Source organism: Jaculus jaculus, chromosome 9, assembly GCF_020740685.1.
Source record: "Jaculus jaculus isolate mJacJac1 chromosome 9, mJacJac1.mat.Y.cur, whole genome shotgun sequence".
NCBI lineage: Eukaryota > Metazoa > Chordata > Mammalia > Rodentia > Dipodidae > Jaculus > Jaculus jaculus.
This window is the reverse complement of record NC_059110.1, coordinates 30178417-30198684: the sequence shown is the minus strand read 5'-3', so window position 1 is coordinate 30198684 and position 20268 is coordinate 30178417. Positions and strand designations below refer to the sequence as shown.

General features: G+C 39.6%; 1 protein-coding gene across 5 annotated transcripts in view; it reads right to left on the bottom strand.

The window, feature by feature from the left end:
* Ahi1 (Abelson helper integration site 1) overlaps window positions 1–20268 on the bottom strand; it is a 151697-nt gene that overhangs the window by 12263 nt on the left and 119166 nt on the right. For 3 of the 5 annotated variants that reach the window (XM_045159340.1, XM_045159343.1, XM_045159341.1), the window contains 2 exons: window positions 17580–17677; window positions 2949–3007 (listed from right to left, as the gene is read on the bottom strand). In XM_045159340.1, the coding sequence (XP_045015275.1) occupies window positions 2949–3007; window positions 17580–17677 (157 nt within the window). Of the gene's footprint in view, window positions 1–2948; window positions 3008–5292; window positions 5335–17579; window positions 17678–20268 lie in introns of all 5 variants that reach the window. The other 2 variants (XR_006638959.1, XM_045159342.1) reach the window with 2 other exon arrangements.

Below are 20268 nucleotides of genomic sequence, written 5' to 3'. Positions count from 1 at the left end.
CCCCTGCCTCCTTCCTGTAACACATGCAAAGGCCCCCAATGCTCAATGCACTAAGTTCAGTACTGAACACATTGTGGCACCTCCCATAAACCACTAGGCAGTTTTAATTTCAGAAATGGAGGTGAGAGGGGAATCAAAAGGCTGATAACTGTGTAGCCAAAGAGAGAACCTAGAAGTTGCCAGGAGCAGTCTATTTTAATTTATTTTAATGGTGAATGGTAAACTACATACTAATGGTGAGAAGAAGAAATGGGGGCTGGGAATGAGGTACGATTATTGTCAAGATGGACAAAACTGTGAAGAGGTGAAAGAATGCTTGGAATTAACAATGAAGGGTGTACTACACTCCATTCATTCAGTCATTTGCTGACTGGCAATCTGAACTAACCTCTTTGACCAAAACTGCAAATGAAATAAAGCAAAAAAATATTTTTTAAAACCTGAAAAACAAAATACAACAAAACTTTATATAAAGCATGCAAGTATCTAGGGGAATCCTAATATTATTCATTAGTGATTTCTATAACACATTTATAGAAACTTCATTATAAACCAGAGATGGGAATTTGGTATAAAATGAAAAATACTGAAGGGCACAAGATATCAAAATTTAAGATTTTAAAGAAAAAGAAGATTTTTTTTTAAAGAAATGTCTTTGTTAAATTAGCCTATAAAATTTCTTCTTAAAACATAGCACATACCGCCGGGCGTGGTGGCGCACGCCTTTAATCCCAGCACTCGGGAGGCAGAGGTAGGAGGATCGCCGTGAGTTCAAGGCTACCCTGAGACTCCATAGTGAGTTCAGGTCAGTCTGGGCCAGAGTGAGACCCTACCTCAAAAAATCAAAAAAGAAAAAACCAAAACAACAACAACAACAACAACAACAAAAAAAAACACATAGCACATACTTTTACTAAAATATGTATAAAGTGATTCTAGAAGTTATTCGTATTTCTCCAAAAAGAATCAACTCAACATGAAATTCAAGTGAAAAGAGCTAAGAACAGTCTATTTAGCTAATTTTGTTTTCACAATGAAGAAGCAAATTCCAGGCTGGAGAGATGCGCTTAGCAGTTCAGGTATTTGTCTACAAAGCCAGAGGACCCAGGTTTGAGGCCCCAGGACCCACATAAGCCAGAAGCACAAGGTGGCACGTGATTCTGGAGTTTGTTTAGAGTAGCTGGAGGCCCTGGCATGCTCATTCTCTCTTTTCTCTCTGTGCCTTTTTCTATCTCTCTCTCAAATAAATAAATAAAAACATTTAAAAGAAGCAAATTCCATAAATAGAAAGGCAGCGCTACAAGAAACAAACAAACAAACAAAAAATTAGTCCCTGTTCATCAACTTCAGTACAGTGGACTTGTTAAAGCAGATCAATGAAATAATGAAATGACTTTCTCTGTAGTTACTGGGCTATAGTATTACTACCATCTCATCAATAGGTTAAGTCATGAGAATCCCATGTTTATTCATCTAAGCTCAGGGAAAGCCCTTTAGAAGAACTTAAGCATCTGAACACGTCCAGTGTTTCATGAACTTTTTTGTTCTTGATCTGCAGAAGATTATTAAATGCTCTAAGCGCAATGAAAGAAGTCATGATGCCCCAACAGCCTTTGAGCCCAGTGTCTGTGAAGCCTGTTGGGCATTAATCTGAAGGTCCCAGGGTAGATGTGCGCATCACCTGAAAACAAGCAACCAATGTGGTGTGTGTATGTGTGGAATATGATCTTTCATTTCCATAATATACAGAAAAAAGTTCTAATTTTTTTCTTTGGTAAGCCCTGTAAACCCCCTTACTGTCAGTGATCACATAATTTACTACTATTCTGTGAAATTTCAATAGACTGAAAACATGCTTGGCAGAGAGGAACAAGAACCTGTGAGGCCCAGGGCAGGAGCAGGGAGAGCCTGGGAAGAAGAGCAGACCGGAACTGGAAGACTGGCGTCATGGTCTTGTGTCTGCCATGAGCCACTTGTAAAGGACCAGGAGAAACTGCAGGGTTTTATTTACATGTCATTTCTTCACTGGTAAATGATGGGCCAGAGTAAGGTGCTGCCTCTCCAGGCTATCAGGAGGGACAAATGTGACAGCATGGGTGCATATGCTCTGGGGTTATGTAGGGTTACGTATAGTCACAAATGTATCATGAAAGCTTTCTTCTCGTAAAAAAAGAAAACAACAAATGACACCTTACTATCGAACTTGGTGCACTGAACCCAGATGAAAAGAAACAGGAAGTCTGAAGTCTTAGGAGTCAGTGCAGGTGAAACATAAACTATCCTGTGAAACCTGCACAAGGCCACCTCCATTGGTTATCTGGACTATGAACAAAAGCACTGTGGAAAGAATTATAAAGTATCTTCAAGATCCAGATTCCATGACTTCTCTGATGTCTACTTAATTACGCCCTGTCATCTGTGGAACAAGATGTTTCCTGTGAAATACTGCATGGCTTTATTTGAGAGTTCCAAAAAATTACTGTTACCTGAATCAGAATTTTTGAAGCAGATGAGGAAAATCATTCTTCAATTATGAAACCATGAATGATATTACCTCCAAGTATTTTCATGAAGGAAGCTTAGCTGGGATGGTCTGTGTGCATGCACCTGCTTGTATAGGTGATGGCATGGTAGATATCCATGTTGTTCACATGTTATGCTCTTGTCATGTTTTGTTAGTGACACAGAGTGAGCACTTTTCCTTCAAAGCCTCATAGTAGGCATTTCAGTAATTTAATTTTACCACATTATTTACTTGTTTTCAGTCAATGCTAAGTTAACTCTAGCCACTAAAATATTCTTTCCTTAACCTAAACTCTTAAAAGTGATTTATCTAAATTTTAACTTATAGTATGATCATTGTGTTATGGAAAAGGCATATGGGCATAGTATCCTCAAAAGGAAAAAATTAATTATATACCACTGAAAATTATCAAGTAATTACTTACTGTGTCACAGACTGTGAGCCCAGTCTGAAATCTTGGGATTTGTCCTTATTGACTGACTGCTGGGGAAGGAGAGAAAATGACAAGTCAAACACAAGAAAGAGTAGGAGGCAGCATTCATGTACTGAACCCCACCACTTCCTGAGTAAGAAGAGGACATGTGGGTTTTGGACAGAAATGCCCACGCCCCTCCTGAACGTGAGTATCTACCACAGCAGCACACTTGCTCCTACAGAAACCAAGGAGGTAGTTCTCCAAGTAGGAGTTTTTGTTTGTTTAGTTATTTTTTTTTCCAGGTTAGATCTCACTTAGACCAGGCTGACACGGAATTCACTTTGTAGTCTCAGGCTGGCCTTCAGCTCACAGTGATCCTCCTACCTCTGCCTCCCAGGTGCTGGGATTAAAGGTGTGTGCCACCCCACCTGGCTTCCAAATAGTTTTTAAGCCTTCTTAATAAGTAAAGTCAGTTTTCAGATATGCAGCAAAAAGGTTGGGTGTTTATGAGCTTACTTAATCTAATGCTATATGGCATGTTACTTAGGTTCTAAGTTCATTTCTCAGTACTGCATCTTTCCTGTGTGCTCTAAGCATGTTCAACTTTCATAGTGAGACACAACTCAACTCATGCAAGATTTTCAATCTGAAAACTCTAATGCATCTTTTACAAAATTTGTTCAGTGTATCTTATTTCATTACTGGCATCTTTATGTGAAAACTAAACTAAACTAATAAGCACTTCCAGAGGCCATAAATTATATTCTGTTAGATATATTCTCTAGAATTTGAAATATTAGGTCCATATCAAAGTATACAGAAGGAAAGAGTATTTGATATGATTTACAGTATTTTATAAATCAGCTCAATGCTACTCTAAGGGAGACTGCAAGTGGACTTTAGAGATAATCAGATACCATGGAAAGGTCCATTAATCATATAAAACATATGTTGTTCTTAAAGTGTAGAATTATATACAGGTGAAAGATAGTTATTTAAATTAAAGCCACTTAGCAAACAAGACAAAAACCAGAGTGAATGAAAGAAGATGGATGAAGCTTCTCTTCCAGCCTGTATGAGCACTGACTCTTTCACAATGCTCTGCAGAGGCTCGTTTTGCCTTCAGCTGTCCTTCTTCATAACCAATATTCAGCAAGACCTGGTACTGATGCTCCTTAAATAAGCACTGTTTTGCATATGAGAAAGATTTTAAGAGGGTATTATACTCTTCTGGACTTCGGTTATGTGTTCATTATTGTTTAGCCTTAAATCAAGCATTTAAATGAAGAAGAATTAAAGAATGAGGAGACTCAGGGGTGAAAGGTGGGCTCCCAAGCAAGTGACCTAAATGACAAAAGAACGACACCTGGATTTTTCTCTGACATTGAAGTTGATTAGATTCAGTTAATATGTTCTAAGAAAAAAGCACATGCACATGGACTAGTACAGACTGCTTGTCTGCCTTCACACAGCACAGCGATAAGCAAGAAAACCATCCACACCCAACTCAGGAGCCATCAGCCAGATCAGAATGACTCCAGCTTCTTAACAGGCTTAGAAAATAAACACCACAACACTATGATCAAATTAAAGGTAAGAGTTTTTAATCCTATTACAAGGTCTAGTTATTATTGCTATCACTTTGTCCATGGGAAGCCAGCATCTTACCAAAAATATATGTTTACTTCTTAAACTTGCTCAAAATGACTGGCTATATTTCCAAAGAGAACCAGCCATTCAGCTCAAATTATAAATTCTCATCAATATGAACCTGTACTGGAGGCTAACGGGAGAGAACTCACTGAGTAATTCTAGTCATTAAGTTGGTGTTACCATGTGAAATCCTGCTTACAATAGAGTCTGGTCATTTGAAAAGGATGCTGTGATATTCCCAGAATATTTGCCTAAAACAGCTTTAGTATTGCCCATGCCATTGTTCCTACTGTATTATTTACTACCTTGCTGTAACGGAACTACCCCACTCCTTTCACTTTGTTTTGTTTATGATGCAAAAGTGGCTTAGCCAATGTTCAAATCTTACAAATTCTAAATTAGTAGGGGATGTATATCTCAAAGTTTTAACACTTATTTGCAAAGTACACTTACTTCACAAGGCCCAATACTTCACCTAAACACCTTTACTCACTCATTCCTTGGTCTCAGCAGCAGCAGGCCATATGGGTAGTGACTCATGGAGGCAGTAGCAGGGGGAAGAAGGAGTTGTCTCTGTGAACTGTTTATCTTTAAACAAAAGCCCCCACTGGGACGTCATCACCATCACCCAGAAACACCCCTCCCTCCATCAACAAGGCCAAAGCATGGCTACCCTTCTTTCCCTCCTTTCCACACACACCTCTCAGTTGTTTTGTGACTTCATTTCCTCTTCACGGGCACCCTTGATTTGGAGAGGAGGGGATGAAGAGAGGAAGATGAGCAAAGCCAGGATGATGAATGGAAAGACCAGAATCTAGAAACTCCTGCTTCCCAAACCCTCACAACCTCTTAGGGATGATTTTCAGTTTAGAATGCAATGGGAATTAAATAGAAAAAGAATGATTAATGGAATGATTTTAAATGACACTATTGATTATATGGAGATTTACCAAGAAGAAAGCTTACAAACACCTTTGAGAAAGAGAAACAGGCCATGCAAACAACTCACTGAATACTTCTATAGGTTTGAAATGAATATAAAATCAGGTAAATGCTCAATTGATGCATGTCACAGCCAGTACATCAGCTTTAGATAAGGCAAATTTATGATACAGTACAGTACAGCTTTTTTTTTCATAGATTGTAAACCCACTGATATAGTTACCTTTTCCAAATAATAGTTATAATTTGTACATCTCTGCTTTGTGGGAATTTTTCTCTTTAAATAAAAAATGGAGAAAAAATGCCAATGAGGGTTTGGTGGTTAAATTCTATTCTTGGTTCCATTATTAATTCTGGGCTTGAGCAAGCCACTTACCCTCTCTTGGGGTATTTTGTTCACCTGCCAAGGAATAGAAGGGCTCATAATAAAAACACATGCTGTCATAGTTCCCCTGTTTCATTTCACAGATGAGGAAATGGAGGCTCAGAGTTAGAAAGGATACAGAGGTAGTTAGAGGGGAACACTAGTATGTTTTTCAAAGCTGAACTGATAGAAAACTAATGTTCATGATTTTCCTTGAAAGCTTCATGCATAGACAAGTAGAAGTGGAATCACTCCTGGTAAAATAACATTTTCATGGCCTGGCATACCCTATCAGTGGTCTTGGTCCCATTTCTTAAACTGTGGGTCACAACATTGTAAGTGAATTGAGGTCATGAAAAAATATTACAACAGTAAAAGGTTTCTGAATGTTCAATGACCAAAAATTGATTGAACATCAAGTGTGACATGAACGGAGATGTTTCTGCTAGTGCTTGCCCATGCTGCACCACATAACTTCACTGTAACCTTGGTCTTGAACATAAAGCATGTACACTTTGGGCTGTGCATCCCGTCTATCACATCACGTGATGTCAACAAGCCCTGCCTGTAGCACCACAGCTCAGACTGGAGACGACTGGATATGATGGAACACAGTACTTAAACACAGGCAATCAGCTAGCCTTCCTCATGGCTATATTGATACATGTTCTACCTGTTGTCCCCTGACTTTCCACAGGATGGTGGAGAGGAAAACTGGATTTTTTTCTCCTTCTGGTTTGGCCAAACTGTACATACATGTATTCTCCTTTGCCATTTTTCTATTTCCTCATTTATTTGGAATATAAGGAAATTGAGGCAGCGTGGTTATGGACCTAAGTCTCCTGTACGCTACCTTTTCCAGTCTTCTCAGAGATTCTAGAATGAACTTTTTGGTGGTGTGGTTTGGCTCAATTTGAATCTAACTGATTTCAAAGGCCATGAGCTAAATGCTTCTGGGAGAGTGATTTGACAATAAGGCTCTTCCCTTGCAAGTGGATTAATTTACTGATGAGGCATACCTGGCTTGCAGTACTGAGATGTGATAGAAAAGAGGCAGAGGAAGTGGGTCTTGGAGGGTACGTGCTGGAAGGAAGTGTCTCAGTCCCAGCCCCTCTTCTCTCCCTCTCTGCTGGTCACTCCCTGGCTAACATGATGCTCTAATCCACCACGCCTTTCCTCTCCTTTCCACATGATGGTCTGCCTTACCACAGGCCTGAAAGCAAAAGCAATAGAGCCATCTGACTATCAACTGAGAGCTCTGGACCTGTGAGCCAGGAGCAATCTTTTCTCCTTTTTAGTTTCTCTCAGGTATTTTAACACATCAACAGAAATCTAACATACTGATTCTGAAAAATAAAACTAGGGCTTCAAGTAGCACTTGACCTCCTGCTGGGTGATAGGACCCTCACCCACACCCTAGAATGAGGCATTTATTTATTTATCTACTTGGTGATAGTGCTAGAAATCCAACTGGGAGCTAAGTAATTAAACACAACTCTACTGCCAAGTTATATGCAAAGCCCTAGCATGAGCTTTTGCAACCAGGCAACTTAATCACAGCATTACCCTGCTTTCAACACCTGGATGACTCCTTGCCACCTTTAGGACAAACTGCAGTTTCTCAGCATGCTCTGTGAAGGCTCCCATGATCCTCTCTGACTGCTTAGCCAGGCTTTTCTCCTTTCACCATCCCATCCTGAGCTTCTGTCATCATGCAGCACTGGGTTAGGCTCTTCACATGCTGCTTCCGACATCTTAGAGGTACCCCAAAGCTAACCTTGTTACTTCTCAAAAATGGCCTCAGTTTCCCTCCACTGTCTTTTGGTGCTTAGTTTCCTGACTGACTAATGTCATTTTCACTTCTCGGACTAATGCAAGTCAGGGACTATTTCTAATTTATTGGCCACAATGGCACAGATTCCATACTTCCACAGTGCCTGGAAAAACCACTCAATGTAAATATAAATGAACAGGAAGGTGTTAGCAGGTAGAAGAGTGAGTACATGGAGCCTGAGCACTAGAAGGATGTGAAAAGGGAAAATGATTACAGAAAAAAGTGATGGTCCTTGAGAATAGCTACAGGAATGAGGGTAAAAACACAGAAACATAGAGAAAACTGGACCAAAAATTAGAAGGAATTCATGTTAGATGGAATACTTTTAAGAAGACAGAAGCCCAAGTTAACTTGCAATAAGAGGTTAACAGCTTGGGAAATGCGGATATTATTATTTTGTGTGTGTGTGCGTGCATGCGTGCATGTGTGTGTGTGTGTGTGTTAGAGAACTGGGTAGTGAGGCCAATGGAAAAAAGTGGTAAGATCATGGGCTTTCTGAAGGCAGGCATCATGAATCTGACACTGAAACAGTCAACAAAATAATGTGATTTTTTTAAAAAGCAATGAATACACACAGAACAGAAGTGATAAAAATGGGCGAGTGGTTTGCCCTGTGCTTGGAGACTTGAGTGCTGGTCAGTCTATGCATGTGGCGTCAAAGGCTAACCAGTGCTACTTCCATGAATCTGCTTCTCGTGGTCTAAGTGACTTGTGTGCAAAGAATGGAAAACTGCAGATAAGCAACAAGGCAAAGAACACCAGAGTGTCATCCTATGTTCTACAATTCCTATAAACACTTGTTCTTTTGGGACTGAATTATTTCCTAGTCTCCCATCATGAGGACACAGTTATTCCTAAATGAGATCACATGAATTACCAGAAAACTCACTCTGTTAAGATATAGTATCCTGGAGGAGGGGTTGCACAAACAACCCTATGGTAATAAGGAAACAACACTAGTAGACAATAAAAGATTCATTGAGAGCAAAATATTAAGTAAAAGATATATAAACATAACTTCTTCTAATACATTGTAAATGATCTTTCATTGCATACATCCTTTGTCTTGGTAAAAAAGACTCTTAAATAAGAAAAGGTTCTTCCCTTCTTATGCTACCTAAAATAGTAACTATGCTAAAATTACTGACCAGTATACTCTTATTATTGTGACTGCTAAGCAACAGCCATAATGTTACTAAGGTTAATTTTTCAGGCTAGAGAGATGGCTTGGCAAATAAAAGGCACTTGCCTGCAAAGCCAAAGGACCCAGGTTTGATTCCCCATGCACCAACATAAGCCAGATGCATAAGATGGTGCATGCTTCTGGAGTTCATTTGCAGAGCTGGAGACCTTAGCATACCTATTCTCTCTTTCTACCTCTTTTTCTCTCAAATAAATAAATAAAAATAAGTTAACTGTCCATGGCTATATAAAGATTAGCATTAATTTGTTAAGTAGAGGAAATAAAAAGTAGTTAACAGATAGCCTAATCTGACTAACATGCATCTGACAAAGCCAAGTCTTGTGGAGTATGCCTATGACCCTAGTTCTTGGGAGGCTGAGGCAGGTGGACTGTGAGTTTGAGGCCACATAGCAAAGCCTTGTCCCACAGTGTCAGCAGTTTCTCAGTAGGGCCGTCTATAACTATGACACCACACCTCCCAGATTTCCAGATAATAAAACAGCAAAAGGAAATTTCATTAATGGAATCTTTAATAAGAATTGTTATTTAAACATAAAACACTCTAATGTATGTCTTTTTCTCTTAAAATAGTAACAGTAGTTTGTAACTGGGGAATTATTTTGACTCCTAGAGAAGGTCATATCCTGATGTACTCATTTTCTTTACTTCTAAAATAATGCACTGGGTTTTATCTAGGGAGTGAAGGTTATTCTGGCTCATATGAGAAATGTGACAAAATGCTTGCAAGATTATTTTTACTTTGTCTTGGAGGTAAGGTCTCAGGTAGAACTTTTAATCCTCTGGCCTTCAACTTTCCAGTGTTGGGGTTCCAAGTATGTCCCACCACACTGAGAGTATAATACTTTTAACTGTCATAACTGGGAGGGAGTATTTCTGGCCTGTTCTGGATAGAAGCAAAAGACACAAGGATAACATATTCCCAACAACAATAAATTAGCAGTTCCAAGTGCCCGTAGAGCCCAGCATCAGAACCCTCGAGGTCAAAAGGCTGACAGTACAAGAGGACAGCAGAGTTAGAGCGGAGATCTTCCAAGAACAAGTCATGTCGCTTGTCAAGTCAGAAGACATTGTGGCTGATAATAATCTACCCTGCCACTATCTAAAGGACAATTTATGACAGATGTTTGGTGGAAAGTTCTCCCAATCACATCTTTCACATTTTAGATCTAAAGCAGAGTCTCAGAAAAAAAAAAAAATTGCTAATGACATTACTCTTTGAAAACATCATCAACATAGAAAAAGAATGATATTTTACTAAGCAATCCTTAGAGTCGCAGTCAGAGTGAGCAGCGCAGCATGGTGAGACTGAGAGCATCAGTGCCACATCGCTATCCTGTGCATGTAGGTAGGACTGTCATTCAGTGATGCTTCACCTCAGAGAAGTCTATCAACGGTTCTTATAAATGCAGAAAAGTTTCATTGCCCATGGCATGCACTGAGATCTGTGACAAAAGTCTTACAAATACTTATCCAATGGCTGTTTTCAGAAAAAAAAAAAATCCTAGGATCTTTACTGAGAATCTACCTTATTCTCTAATGTGAGTTTGTCTGGAAGATGCGCATAGGCAAATGCAACATGTTGAAGGCTCAGCTCAGACTCAAAGGAGAAGTGAAGAAGGAGAAGACTGCTAAATAGGAAAACAATTTCACATACACATTATTTTGTGTAAACATTGAATGATGGGAGCTAAGAAGACAAAAAGGAGCATTTTATAAACCTAATTTTGGGATAAAATTAAAGAGAGACAGTATCATTGGCTCTTTATTTCAGCCCTACTTGTAACTGTCTAAGATCTTCCCAAGGAAACTACATGGAGAACAAGCAGCCTGTGTGGTCTCATTCTGTTGAGAGCCACTGCCCCAAAAGACAGAGAGAAAATAGGGACCAAGGCACAAAAGCCAATACAGTGGTGCAGGGCAGGTGCAAACCTAGAAGACAGAACTAGCACCAGACCTTCAAGGGTCGAGACGTGATAGTCCCATCCAGTGGGAATCTGGATCTCTTTCTGCGGGCTGGGGTGTGCCGGACTCACTCTTGGGGGCGGGGGGAGTTGAGGTGGGAAGGGGCCTGCACTGGCTCTGCACATCACTGTTGTCCCAGCCATTTGCTCTGTGAAGTGTTAGTACGTTACATGCCAGAGTAGAGGATATTTTAAAAAATACAAATAACACAAATATGAAATTAATACTTTTTTACAATAATCATTTTAAGCTATTATAACAAATTATGGGGGAGACAAAGACAATAATGTCTGCATTGAAATACTTCATGGAGTTCAACAAATGAGTATTTTAAAATTACATATAAGGTAAAGTTTTTATCTCAGTTTTATCAATGTCCTGTTATATACTAAGAATTGGTTCAGTTATCTTAACATAAATGAAGAAAACTTAAGATATTTCTGAAACTACAAGACAAATCCAACAAGTGACAGATAAAACTACTGCATTTTCTCTGATAAACAAAATTACTGAGGTAAAAAATATAAATTGAGGGCCAGGCATGGTGGCATACACCTTTAATACTAGCACTCAGGAGGCAGAGGTAGGAGGATTACCGTGAGTTCAAGGTCACCCTGAGACTACATAGTGAATTCCAGGAAAGCCTGGACTACAGTGAAACCCTACCTCGAAAAAACAAAACAGCAACAACAACAACAACAATATATATTATACACACACACACACACACACACACACATATATATATGTATGTATGTATATATGTATATATATGTAAATATATGTATATATGTGTATATATATGTGAAAATTGATCAAATAATTGTAATTGTATTTCCAGTGATGCAGTGTGCCTAATTTCTACATGTTTAGAAATTTACCAGTGTCTATAATAAATTTGTTGTAGCAACTTAACATAATAATAAGTCATGTCATTCCTATGGTTAAAAATAATTCATATTCACTCTTGGTACAAAGACCAGTAAATGGAAGTTTTTCCCATAAAAAATGACATTTGAAAAAAATATTGCATGGAACAATTCTTAGCATTCCTGAAGACTAAGTGAAATCCTTGAAAGCTGAAGACAATCTATTTATCGCCTACTGTTTTCCTGAATGGTTGACAGAATCACCAGTGCAAAACTTTGTGTGTGTGTTTGGAAGAGGAACTACCATGGATTTATCTGATTTCTCTGGATTCTCTAGATAAGTGGTTTCTGAGCATAACTACAGTGTGGGCTCTGGCTGAGGAAATAGCCTTTTTGAATTAAGGCATCTGCTCTTACTGAAGATATGTGCTTAGTAAAATACTGAAAATAACCAAAACGCTTTTCTCTCATGAAGGTAAGCTAGGGTGGATATTTTTCTGCGGTGATCTTAGAATAGCAAAGCCATCCAGCCACGGCAGGTGTGTTCCACCAGGAAGAGCTGAGAAGGGAGGCAGCTGCCCAGCCGTTACAAGGTATAATTTTACTTTTTATTGTGTAGCTTCAATAGAAGCAATTTGAAAATAAAAACTATTGAGGTTTCTTTTCTTATTTTTCATTCAAAGCACAGAAAACAAGACTGAATGTAGTGGCGTGTGCTTGTTGGTAGTCACAGCTACCTGGAAGACTGAGGGAGGGAATCACTTGAGCCCAGCAGTTCCAGCCAGTCTAGACAACATAAGTGAGATTTAATCCCCCAAACCAAAACTAAGTATACAGATTACAGTTTAGAACTTCCACACGCAGGACAATGAAACAAGCAAGGTTGTAAAAAGCACTGTGACATAGAATCTGCTCAACTCTGTAGGTCATGAATGTCAACTAAAAGGCAGAGGCAAACATGGCGGCCATTCCTCTAACTGAGCTAGAATGGCCAGATGATTTCTGAAGTCCTCTTCCCAGCATGGGATGTGAACACAGACCTCCCACAATCCAAGTCACCTTAACAGAGGCTTTTCATATTCTTAGAAAACATCTTATAACTCATATAATATTTTTAAAACAAACATGTGAAATAGGCCTTTGACAGAGTTTGTGGAGGGTTTATATGGCAGGATCTTGACAAGATCAAATGATATGCATTTCGATAAAGAACCAAACTTAAGAAAGGCAACTAGCCAGGTGCTGCAGAGCTTAGTTTCCCGTTTCTCAAGGGCCGGCTGTCAGTTTCACGATAGTGTGTTCAAAGCATTTTAACTGCCTGGGCAACATAATAATAATGTATGTGAGCATGGATCACTCTATATCCTTTCTTCTCAAAGTAATTACTATACTCAGCAATACATAGAGAGCAAACTTCAAGGAGTTGAACTATATGTACTGTTTGTAGTAGGCTATTTTTTTGTGGGGGGCGGGGGAGGTTCTGGGGATTGAACCAGAGCCTTGTAAAGGTAGGCAAGAAATCCATCACTGAGCCACATCCTCATCCTAACATATGAATTCAGATAGAACAGATAAAATTATATTCTTTAAAGCCTATTTTGAGGTCCTTCTCCTCTATTCACTTCCCTTATCCAAATGGATTTCTATTCCCTTACTCAAATGGATTCTTACTTTCAACACTTGCTTTACCTATTTTAATTTAAAAAAATTATTTATGTGTGAGAAAGGGAGAGGGAGATAGAGAAGGAAGGAGAGGAAGGGAAGGAGAAAGAAAGGAGGCAGAGAGAGATAGAGAGAGAGAAAATAGGCCTGCCAGGGCCTCCAGCCACTGCAAAAGAACCTCAGATGCATGAGCCACCATGTACATGTACATGTACATGGCTTACATGGGTACTGAGGAATCAAACCTGGGTCCTTAGATTTCACAGGCAAAGGCAACTTTCCAGCCCCATTTGTTGTTGTTTTTGTAGTGCTGGGGATTGAATCAAGGACGTTGGGCATACTAGGCAAGAAGTCTAAACTTGGCTACATCCCAAGCCCAATTATACTTAAAAATTTTTTACTTTGCATTATCTTGAAGTTCCAGAGATCGATGTAGAATTATGATTTGGACATCAATGAGATTAGCTTGAAGCAGGCCTTAAGGAGTCTGGCCTCCTAGGAAGTAAATGTAAAGGTGTGTCTACAGCATGGAGATCAACCTGTAAGGGCAAAGGCTATGCAACAGGGAGGGGGGCAGGGTGGGGGCAACTGTGGTCTAAACTAAAACTACTATGCAGTGGATCCATCTGAGAAGAAGGACACACACAGTGAGAGCTCTTTGGCAGTAAACAAGCCTTATCCTTAGGAACAGACCCTTCAGGAAGAGGGAGGGCAGTAAGCTTCACAGGTAGTAAGACACTGAGAGTAAGATACAGAGTGCCTCTGGCTAGCAGAGAACTAATGCACAGGAGTACATTTGGAGACAGCTGCAGTCAGGGAGACCACTAAGTTAGTACAAATTAAGGCTGTCTCTTAGATAGCATTTCGTACATTTTGACATAAAGTAAAATTGCTGTTAGCGCTATGCTGACATTGTGTTTCCACTGCAGTAAATGTCATCAGGTTGTAAATTCAGATTAGCAGGGCTGTGAGCTAGAGGCTTTCGTCTCCTTAACATTTATATGCTGAAATCCTAACCTTCAGTGTGAGGGCTTTGGAAGGTAATTAGGTGAGGAGGGTGGAACCTTTATAAATGGAATATGTTTCCTCAGCCCTGTGAGGATGCAATGGAGCTGCAAAGCAGTAAGTCAATCCTTACCAGATCTACCGGCACCTTGATTGTGAACTTCCCAGTCTCTGTAACTATGAGAAGTAATGTTTAAGCCTCCATGTTCTACTAAATATTTTTCATAATAACCCGAATTAGGACAAACATCTACCCAGAGTCTTAAATTGGGTGCTGAATTGTCAATAATGAAATGAAATGAATAGCTTACCACAACCCTGCAGATAACCTGCCTTTCTGATCTAGCAGCCTTCCCTGTCCTCTGGGGTATCTCCATGGCGATAGCCTCCCCCAGGAGTGTCTTATCTTCTTGCTTGACTATCACACACACAAAGTCAGTTACATCTCAAGCCAAATTTGCCTTTTTACTACTGGATCTTGATATTGAACACTACTGAAGAAAAAGAAAACCCAATTGTTTATCTTTGGACCACTGACATTTTAATGGAATCCAAATAGTAACTCCCAGAATTCCTGAGGAATCTCTGTGAGGTATGTGCCAAATGGGCTCATACTCTACTCCTCACATTAGGAGTGGCCCTTGGCCTGCTTTACAGAACACTGAGATATCCTTAACGCCCAGACTTTGACTGCATCAATATATCCCATTCCCACTTATCTGTCTGAAAGGGGAACTGCTTTTGACAGAGAATTCTCTGTTGCAATGTACAAGGTTTAGCAAGATCCACAGCCACTCTACACTGCGGATGATCCAGTAGTATTCCTTCTTTGTATCTCAAATAAAAATGGCTCCAGACATTGCTAAATGTCTGCCAAGAGATAAAGTCACCATCTGTTAAAAAGCACTACACTAAGTAGTTTCCTTTCTGATAAAAACAATCTTCCTGCTTCCTCCATGATCCACTGTGTCACTGATTCTTCTATTTACCTTAAGCCTAGCCACTGGCTTTGCCTTCTTATAAGTTTGTTTCTCTCCAATATTAAAAAAAGCATTATTTGACATTGGACATCAAGTCTTCATCAAGCCATTGCTCAATTTTCTTCCTTCCTTCTCTTTCTCTCTCTTTTCTTCTTCTTCTTCTTCTTCTTCTTTTTTTTTTTTTTTTGGTCTTTCAAAGTGAAGCTATGGGAATGGCTTCCTTATATGGGTTCACTTGCTTGCTACTTCATTGCTTCTAGGCAAAGCTACCAACTGCTCAGATGATCTTACTGCTTCCCCTCCCTGGTATGCGCTCTGATTCTGTCCATCACAGCTTCTAGTAATTGTCATTCCCTTTAACTGTACTTTCTTACTCTTCCTTTTGGATGTCCCTTAATACTAATGTCAACTGTGTTCTGTCTTTGGCCACCTTCTCTTGCAACTTGACAACATACTTTCTGGGCTATTGCTATAATCAACAGTTCTTATGCATAATATAATGCCATGACTACATCTAAGTACTCTTTATCTGATTTTTAGAATTTCACCTCCTCTTGAATTCCAATCCTGCATTTCCAGCTGTTTGTGATTATTTCCACTTGGGACCACTGAAGATAACAGTAGCAAACTGAAATATTCAAAACTGGGCTTGCTATTTCTTGCTGACCACCTTGTATCGCCTCCATCTTCCCAAATCTTCCTTGTTCATTTCAGTACTTTTTGAGGTATTGCCATCTATTTGGTTGTATTATAAAAATTCTTCAGCACTCGGGAGGCAGAGGTAGGAGGCTTGCTGTGAGTTCGAGGCCACCCTGAGACTCCATAGTGAATTCCAGGTCAGCATGGGCTAGAGTGTGGCTTCCTATTGCTTTCCTTGCACTAGGTTTTAGCTATTACTAACCCAACCACCTATGCTGCCAACTAGGGTTATTTTATGCAAATTCTTTCATGTCACATCCTGGGTCACTGGCTCCAGGAAACTCTTACTGTCTAGAAGATAAAACCTGAGCATATTGGCAGTGTCTACTTGGCTGTCTATCTGTGGCCTATCTTCCTTGATAGGCCCTCTCTCCTAGGACACAATCCTAACATACCATACCTCTGGGAAAATGTTTTGTTCTAAATTAATCCAGCTCATATTTGTTAATCCTAGACACCTCAAGCCAAGGATTTCTCAAGCCAAGGATTTCTCTCTTGGGAACTCTCCTTGGACTTCTCCAGGGCAAGTGGAAGCCTTTCTCCTGATGTGCTTCCAACTCACAGTGCACAAATCTCCATTAAAATTCCCAGCAGTCTGCTGGAACCACCTGCTGCATGACGGCTCACCACCAGCCTATGGGCTCATAAAGAGCAATGCCTTGCCCATGCAGGCCTGTTTCAGTGGGGGCTAAGAGGATGCTCACTTGGCAGAGAAGTCAAAACTCAGTAATTGCATGTTAGATGACTAAGTGATACAGGGCAGGTTCAATGGCCAAAAACTTGACCATGACATTGGAATGATAGAAGATTATATTTCTCAGTTTACGGGCAAGAAGCAGCAGAGCAAGTGCCAATTTCACATAAGAGAAAAGTTTACAAAGCAATGCACATATGATAGCACAGTGCTCAGTAAGCTCTTTGACTACTAAGACCAGAACAATACTGACTGATGTCTATGAAGAACTGATCAAACGGAACACAACACATGACATTCCTGTGGCTAGTACATCCACCTTTACCATTATTTGAAATGTTCTAGATCAAACACTGACAAGTAAAAGGACTCCTTTAGAAAAACAGGAGAGCTTTGGTTTGTTGACTCCGGTGACCTCTGGCATAATATGTACCTTCTAATCAAGACTAAAAACAGTGTCAGTATCATGGTCAAAGATGTATGTGTACAGAGGAAAATGTATCATGCATAAAGTCACAAGTTCCACATGTGGTACTTGTCCCATCACTTAGACTGTGACCAAGGGGCCTACTTTATCCTCTCTGAGCCTCCTCAGTTTCCTTATCTGGAAAATGGCTATAGCATTTGCCTTATATAGTTCATGTTGGTGCCAAAATCAAAATAAATATAGTATAACAACAAAGGATTATAAGCATGAAAAGAAGGAAATATTTTATATAGAGAGTGAAAAAATCAAAGAACATATGCAACACATATTCTTGAAAACATTTACCTTTTGAGAAGCTGGAGGCTTTTCAAATTTTGTTTTTTCCTTGGGCGTTAGAGGAGGGGATCGCTCTTTCACCTCTGGAGGTGACTCTTGATAGAGTGCTGGAATTTAAAATAAAGAAATTCACATAACTGAATTGAGGGTCACTGTTCTATGGGAGAACAAACAGGGACAGAAGGGAAGATGTAAAATTAAAGAGAGGCTGGTATTTAGTTCATTGGTGTAACAACAAGCTACTGGTATTAACCTTATTGATATAACAGCAAGCTACTGGTATTAAGCTCATGGGTGTAACAGTAAGCTATTAGTATTAAGTTCACTGGTTTAACAATAAGTTCTTGGCATTAAGTTCATTAGTTTAACAAGAAGACATGCTATGCTTTTTGTTGTTATGGTAATTTGCAGATGACCTGAAACCAGGATTTTAGAGGTGCTGACAGCATAATTTCACTTACTGTGTGGCCATACGGATGCTTATATCCTTTTATTTCAATACACACTTACCAAGAACCTGCTGAATGCAAGGTTTCCTACTAGGTACTGGTAGAAATGTGGGATGATCAAAGACAGTCTCTGCTCTCAAGAAGCTTATGGGTCACAAGCAGATAGGTTTGTAACTATAATGGGTATAACACGTGACATCATTTTAAAGACGGCTAATGCAGACAAAGTAATATGAGGATGAAAAATACTGAAGGCAAGGAGTGGTAGGTATGTCAGACTCTGAAGAAGAGGCAAGACTGTTGCTGGGAAAGGTATGGAGAAAGGTTAATTTGGGAAGACAGAATGAGAAGCATGCATTTAGGATTATACCTAAGGTGTTTGACCTAAAATTGCCATGACCTAAGATTGTAACATATTTAATCTACACAGGTATTGCATCTAAAAAGACATATTATATTCTTAAAGGGTTAAAAAGGACACCTATTTTAGTTAAGAACCATTCTGAATTGAGAGAAATTCCTAAAACGTAATCAAAACTGTACAATTTGGGTGATGAGATACATGGTCTTTGTGTATGCTGGCATTATTCTTGGATTTCTTTTGTCTTATAGAAAAAAAAAGGTCTAAGATGTGATTAGGGGAAACTGATCATGTTTTTCTTTGCAGTGGCTAATAATGCAAACAGAATGGGACCTTTAAAAAATTTAAAAAAATATTTATTTATTTGAGAGAGAGAAAGAGACAGAGAGAGAGGAGAGAGATTAGATAGATAGATAAGAAGGGACACACCAGGACCTCCAGCCACTGCAAACGAATTCCAGGTGCTGTGCCACCTTGTGGATCTGTGAATACTGAAGAATCCAACCTGGGTCCTTAGGCTTTGCAGGCAAGCACCTTAACCAGTAAGCCATTTCTCTAGTCCCCAGAATGAGACCTTTTTAACAGCACAGTATCATCTTCTTTTATTCTATTTATATTCTGTTATTTTACTTACATCTCTTAGTGGACCAAGCTCTCAACAAAACAGTGGGTAGAGTTTCTGCTCATCTATTAACTCCCTTACATCATATGCTATGCATATTTGGCTTCAGATAAAGGTCAAGGACAATACCTCCTCCCATGTGCAGGGTGGCAAGTGCTGCCAAGAGTCATTCTCGCTGCAATGTTGAAAACAGGCATCTGAGTTTTTCTTTAATTCTGGTAACAAGTAAGATGACCAGGATAGAAAATAACCTCAGAGCAAGACTGAGATTCCATTACTATACTCTCTTGAATTGTGAGGATATTTTTTCTTCCACTTTATTCTGACCTAGGCAAGGATCCATCAAGGAGTAATGAGAAATACTAAAGGAAAACATCAATTATTTTAGGATATAAAAAATTAAGTCAGCTGCAGGATGCTACATTTTGAGACAAGAAAGTCTACATGTAGTCACCAGCCAGCAATGTAGTATGTTTCAAGGGTCTGACTGTGGTTAGTACAAAAGACAAATTTTACTAGATTTTAGCTCACTGTAGATCCAATACCCAGATCCTCTCAAGATGGCGAGCCTAAGAAGTTACTTCCAACAACTAATGAAAGTTAAAGCTCCTGTACCAAGCTACCTAGAGACAGAATCTTGTGCTGCCATGACAAAAATCTATAAATATTTTCACTTGCGACAGCAAACAACAGACTAGACTGCCTAGTTCAATCACAGCCTCCTCCACAATAACTGCAATATGTGACAGTTCTTCATTTAGAAACAGAAACTGTGAGCTGGTGCGGTGGTATATGCCTTCAATCCCAGCACTTGGGGAATCAGTGGTAGGAGGATCACCAGGAGTTCGAGACCACCTTGACACTACACAGTGATTCCATCCAGTTAGCTTGTGCTAGAGAGAGACCCTAACTTGACTCCCCCCTCCCTAACCAAAAATAAATAAAATAAAACACAGAAGCTATGGCTGAACCCCTGGTGCTGGCCCTGCTCCAGAGCATCATGGGAAAAAGAGGAAGGTAGACGGGGTTTTGACAATTAGGATATTAGAAGTATTGAGCTTCCAGGAGATGACTTGTTATCTTAGGTCTATCTGGGAACTAACATGTCCTAAAACTTCCACACTGCCCTTTCTCCATTATGCACAATCTTTTAAACATAAAAATGGATCTCTGGTAGAATTTAAAAACTATCACTTGGGGCTGGAGAGATGGCTCAGTGGTATAGGTGCTTGCCTGCAAAGCCTAATGACCTGATTCCTCAGTGTC